This window comes from Silene latifolia, unplaced genomic scaffold (assembly GCF_048544455.1).
Source record: "Silene latifolia isolate original U9 population unplaced genomic scaffold, ASM4854445v1 scaffold_20.1, whole genome shotgun sequence".
Lineage (NCBI taxonomy): Eukaryota > Viridiplantae > Streptophyta > Magnoliopsida > Caryophyllales > Caryophyllaceae > Silene > Silene latifolia.
In genome coordinates this window covers 10,077,076-10,083,253 of record NW_027413163.1, presented here as the reverse complement: position 1 = coordinate 10,083,253, position 6,178 = coordinate 10,077,076, and the positions used below count along the sequence as shown (strand labels likewise).

Genomic DNA, 6,178 nt, shown 5'->3' with positions numbered 1-6,178 from the left:
ACAATAATAATATATTGTGTAATTAAACATTGAGCGAGTGGATGAGTGGGACATTTGATGCAAAACATGTAAATAACTAGTGGAGTATAAGGGTAACTTAGTCATTTCTTAGGCCAAATAAGATATGTTCATATGTTACCATTTGTCTGGTTGGAAAGGAATATTAAGAGAGACTTACTCTTAGGCTATGTTTAACGGGGGATGAACAATGGGTACGAGCAACAGTACCAGCCAAAAAGTAAAGAAAAAGCAACTTTACTGTAGCAAAGTCTTAGAGTGGGTCTTGGATTTCCAAGACTCACTTTTTTTTTTTTTTTTTTTTTGGTTAAATGTAAGAATATATTAAAAAATCGAGTAAAACCATGTACATGCTATACGGGTACCCGTGTAAACCCCGGATCACCCTCATATAACCTCTTTCCCTAACTCTATCTGACAACAACACAAAAACCAACAAAATCAGATCCCCTTAGCGGATCAAATTCCTAACACTCCCGTCTTCTTCCCTATGTCTTCATCAGACAAACATCACTACCCCTCCATTCTTTCAATCATACCTCGCCAAATCTCGCTTCATACCACCGCCTATCCTTTGCTGCTAACGGCATCTTCATCAACTTCCCAGATCGACTTTTGATTTCATGGAGGATTCTCTTGGCGATGTTCTCAGGTATCTCCACCCGACCTTCAATTCGAGCTTTATTCCGCTGATTCCAGATGTGGTACACCCCCGCCATCATCACCATCATCTGTATTCCCCTTTGGAACTTCGTCCCTCTTCTGTGCACACCCCAATCCAGGCTCCTGTCACACGGTATGCTCATCTTCCCTTTTGAATTTATTTTATTGATTATTCTACTGCTGTAAGCACATCTCGAGAACAAGTGTTCTTGTGTTTCTTCTGATTGAGCACATAGACAACAGATTGCCTCATCACAAACCCCTATACGATGTAGTTTTGATTTGGTATTTAGGGATTCATTCAAAATTAACCAAGTGAATATGCTGTGTTTAGGTAAAGACCACCTATTCCACACCATACTCGCCCACCTGACCTTAGGACCCTTTTCTCGCAGCCACTCATAGCAGCCACTTGCTGTGTATCCTTTAGATTCAACACTCCAAGTTCCATTATCAAATCCCGCAGCCAGGTCCTCTCTAGTCTTACAGATCTTTCGCCATGCCTAACTTGACTCATTGGAAGGGGTATACTCCATCCAAGGTTTGTTCTTTAGGTATACCTGATGCACCCATTTAACCCACAAACTGTCCTTCTTCGTAGCTATCCAATTCACGAGCTTACCAACTATGGCTTTATTCCAGAGGCCTTGGTCACGTATGCCCAATCCTCCTTCCTCTTTAGGTCTGCAAATTTTTTTCTAAGCCACTAAAGGTACTCTCCTGTACTCCATTTTCCCATTCCATAGGAAGTTCCTGCAAATGGCCTCAATATTATGGATAAGACTCACTTTAAGACCCGTAAATAGTGTTTTGTTTGTGTAAAAGTGGGTACTTTTTACTGTTGTTGAGATTTTTGATAGGTTTGAGGGATAAAGTGGAATAAATAAGAGAGTCTGAGTTAAGTCTTAATGATAAAGTGAATCATTTTTACTGTTGTTAAGACTTATATTCGGTCTGTGGATAAACTTAGTCTTAGAAAAGATAAAGATTGTGAAGAGCATAGCCCCACAAACCCATAAATTTCCCTAAATGAGTTATTTAATGATTTGCTGAATTTTTCCATTTTCTAATTCACAGGGTACAGCAACTACCACCAGGCCCCAGTCCACCATACACATTTCAACCTCTCGTCATACCTATCTTTAATATCCATGCATGCAATCCATGCATGCATCTAACTTTTATACTTTTGTACTATATATGTACTATATATAAACTAGGTCCATCCAACACAAATTTCATTCTATTATTAGTTAAACATAAATCATACCAAAAATGTCTCCTCAAGAGAATAAGCCTTTGCACATAGCAATGTACCCTTGGTTTGCCATGGGTCACCTCACTTCATACCTCCATTTAGCCAACAAACTTGCCCAAAGAGGTCACATTATTTCATTTCTCCTACCTACTAAAACTCAACTCAAATTAAATTCTCTTAACCATCATCCTAACTTCCTTACCTTTTATCCTATTACTATACCACCCGTTGATGGCCTACCAGCTGGTGCCGAAACTACTAATGATGTCCTCCCATCGGCTAGGACTAAAATTATGGCCGCGAGAGACTTGACTCGCGACCAAATTGACTCTTATATGGCTCAACTCAAACCCGACTTTTTATTCTTTGACTCACCTGAATGGGTCCCTCAGGTTGCCCTTAAACATGGGGCTAAGCCCATTTACTATGCTATATTTTATGTAGCAATGTTTGCTTATTGCAACTTCCAAGCAAGGAATTTACCCTTAAACCACCGTATTACGGAGGCTGATCTTATCCAACCACCACCAGGGTTTCCTAGCTCCTCGATAAGGCTCCACGCTCACGAGGCGCGGGCCTTAGCGAGGGTTTTTTCGAGTGATTTTGGGAATGGAAAGACTTTTCTAGAGAAACAAGACTTGGGGATTCAAGATTGTGTGGGTATTGGGTTTAGAAGTGGTAGGGAGATGGATGGGGTTTATGCTGATTTTCTTGAAAAGCATCTTGGTAAACCCGTTTTACTAGCGGGGTTTGTGGTTCCGGATCCTCCCACTGCTAAACTAGATGAATACTTTGATAGTTGGTTAAACGGGTTTGGTCATGGAACTGTGGTTTATTGTGCACTTGGGAGTGAAGGGTTCCTTAACAAGGAACAGTTTGATGAACTTGTTCTTGGACTCGAGCTTACAGGTATGTAACTATATATAGTCTCTTATAGATAAAATCTAAAGCACCAAAAAAATGTGGAGTCCCAAATTATTACGACGACGACTCGAATATTATGAAAGTACAACGCACCTAGTACAAAATCTAATATTACCGTACACATATTGTACACAGAGCCACAGAGGATAGTCCTAGTCAAGGTGCCCACCATAGCAATTTATAAATAAATATTTATGAGGATCATATGCATGCATTCACAAGTTAAAACTTGCAAAAGGCCCGAAATAACCAATTTGATAGAACAGCTAGTCTTGTTATAGACGGATATATCAGTCTATAGTTAAAGACGGGTCAAACAGCTTGAAAGTGGTTATATTTTTGGCCCCCACCATCTCACTTGTTGCTTGTCCTATTAGGGATGTTATATTGTATTTGGCTCGTCTTTAGTTATAGACGGATATGTGCCGTCTATAATAAGATTTTGTGTGGATAGAAATGACTATTTATTTTTTCTATTAGTACGTGTATTTATTTTTTCATCAAAGCCTCACTAACTTCCGTTCTTCCTAACCATTGAGCCACATGTATTTATTTTTTCTATTAGTACAGGAATGTAATATAGGGAGTGTTTGGCCTAGTTTATAAAAGTGTTTTTGGACTCAAAAACACTTTTTGGCCAAACACATTATTTTCTAAAAGTTGAACAAAAATTCTCAAAAGCTAAAAATTCATATTTTTGCCCATAGAAATAGAAGCAACTATTTGTTGTTTCTGCTTTTGAAAAACACTTTTGAAAAATTAAGCTTGAAAAACAAAAACTCATTTTTGAGAATCAAGGCCAAACATGCTCATAACTTATAATAAGAGATCTTATTCATCATTAACTAAAAGTACAATTATTTTAAATTCGAAATAAAATATTATTTATCAGATTACAAAATTATCCCGGATCAATTATTTTTTCATTTTTACTTTATATACAACATTACAACATTAGTTTAAGGGAAAAAAATCCAAAATACTACGTAGTATTAGAAATCCCTCCCGACGTAGTAGTGATTTTCTGGATCACATTTGAAAATATCATGATTTTATGGATCAAATATGAAAATCACTTTTAAGACGGATCATATGTCTTAAATTTAAAAGGCGTCAAATATATCCATGTGAAAGAAATAAGAGTAACTTAGAATATATTGGTCATAACAAAAGTTGTCATTATGGAAATTTCATTCAGCAATCCTAAATCATCAACGTTTTGCAGGTAAGCCTTTTCTAGCGGCCATTAAGCCGCCAGAAGGTTATGAAACAATAGAGTCGGCTTTGCCAGAAGGATTTGCAGAGAGGACGAAAGGAAAAGGAATAGTGTACGGGGGTTGGGTGCAACAACCGTTAATCGTGCAACATCCTTCTGTTGGATGCTTTGTGACACATTGTGGCACGGGGTCGCTCTCAGAAGCATTGATGGGAGGTTGCCAATTAGTATTGATGCCTCAAGGCCTTGATCAGTATATTAATGCAAGGGTGATGAGTGTGGATATGAAGGTTGGGGTCGAGGTCGAGAAGGGGGAGGATGATGGCTTCATCAGCAGGGAGGCCATTTGCAAGGCGGTCGAGTTGGTGATGGATGAAGAAGGTGAAGTTGGAAAGGAAGTTAGGGCTAACAATGCTAAATGGAGGGAATTGTTGTTCAAACAAGGTCTTGAAGAGTCTTACATTAACGACTTCGTTATGAGTTTGAGAGAATTGCTTTAATGAAATTATGTACTTTGTTTTTGTTCAACCTGTTTGTTTTTCTCTGGGGTCGACGATGTTGCTGTTTTATTATGGGCCTGCTTCGTTGTCTGGGTTCCGATCCGATTGGCGTTTCCCTCCCCCTCGCCCCCTTCCCCCGCCAATCGGATTGCTTCCTCTTCGTTTTAGGTGTGGTTGTTGGCTTATCGTCGTCCACTTGGGTTGCATGCATGTAATGTCTGGTGATTTGGGTTCGTTGTCGGGGGTTTTCTTCGACTTTGTTGTCTGTTAAGTCTTGACTCCTTGTTATGACCAATGTCTTTTGTTAGTTCTTGTAGTGCTTGTCGGTTCCTTCCCTGTGGTGTTTTTTGGGTAGTTGGTTGCTATCTGGTTTGAGACTCTAAGCAGGTTTGTGTTGGACTTTTGGTGGGATGGTGGGATTGGAGGTGGTGGTTCCTATTTTAAATATGTCGTCTAAATCTTTTTTACCTTGTTGTTTGTTCTTGCTAATAATCTCCTCGTATAGGAGACTGTGTTGTAATCTAAAAAATGGTTTTGATGGGGCGATGATACGGTTTTCTTGGGTTTTTACCAAAGATTTGGTTGTTGGTGGATTGGTTGAGGGGTTGAGGAGTTTTCTTTGTTCCTTGCCATTTGCATGTTGGTTTTTTCGATCTGTTGGTTCTATGACCAAAGAAGCCAATCTCTATGGTGTTGGAGATTTTTCTTCGTCGACGGCAGACTTCGTCTTGTTTGTCACTTTGTCTTTCTACGTTCTTTTCACAAGAGCGTAAGTACACTCGTTATTGTCTTTCTGCTACTCATATGTCTCAACGGTTTTTAGAGATCTTTCGTGCCGATCACGTGGGTTCAATTGCTCGTCATCAATCTTCTGCTCGCCTCTATCAAGACTTAGTTTGTTATGCTTTTGTAATGTTCAATAATGTTTTTGTAATCTCCAAGTTTGGCTTAATAGTACTAGAATTGGTAGTTAGTTTTCTGGTGTTATTTTGTCGAATAGCTTACTTTGTAACCATTGGGATATTGTAAGTTATTCTCTTGACTATAAAAAAAAAATGTTTGTTTTTCTCATAATAACTAAAAGTGGTGCATAGGGTACCACCTATGATTTTGGGTCTCTACATTACCCTTTCACATACTTTATGTTGAGTTTATGATTTTAATAGTCCTTTATATAATATACTCCCTCCAATCCAATTCAAATTATCCATTTAACTTTTCAGGTCTACGAGATGACACTTTAATCACGTTTTTCTTCATTTATATATTATTTTTTTGTATCGAAATTATAATTTTCCGAAACCTCTTTTTATAACAAACGTAAATATGTCAATTTTACATAAAAAATTTAAAAATTTGATTAAATATAATTGATGTCAAAATTTAATTAAAAAGTGTATGGGTAGTTTGGATTGGATTGGAAGAAGTAATTGATATTAGAGAGTGGGAATGAGATTCAATTCTCTAATGATGTTAATCTCATTTCCCAAAAAATTAAAGTTTCATCGGGTCCTAGTCTCCTAGAGTCATAGTTGGTACCTAGGTAGCACGGACACTTCTCCTAATCAGTCGTCCCGTGTCCGACACCGTGTCGGACAC

At 38.2% G+C, this 6,178-nt stretch overlaps 1 protein-coding gene across 1 annotated transcript; it reads left to right on the top strand.

Moving 5' to 3' along the window:
* Positions 1 to 337: 337 nt before the first annotated feature.
* On the top strand, positions 338 to 4,607 carry LOC141638256 (cyanidin 3-O-galactoside 2''-O-xylosyltransferase FGGT1-like). The gene is made up of 3 exons (XM_074447663.1): positions 338 to 814; positions 1,759 to 2,848; positions 4,089 to 4,607. The coding sequence occupies exons 2-3, from the start codon at positions 1,957 to 1,959 to the stop codon at positions 4,577 to 4,579; spliced, it is 1,383 nt and encodes a 460-aa protein (XP_074303764.1). The 5' UTR covers positions 338 to 814; positions 1,759 to 1,956; the 3' UTR covers positions 4,580 to 4,607.
* The last annotated feature ends 1,571 nt before the right edge of the window (positions 4,608 to 6,178 follow it).

Bases quoted from the DNA above. Each gene is read 5' to 3' on its own strand.
- LOC141638256 (XM_074447663.1), top strand. From the start codon at position 1,957: ATGTCTCCTCAAGAGAATAAGCCTTTGCACATAGCAATGTACCCTTGG. The intron at 2,849-4,088 runs GTATGTAACTAT...AACGTTTTGCAG, and splicing joins TCTTGGACTCGAGCTTACAG to GTAAGCCTTTTCTAGCGGCC.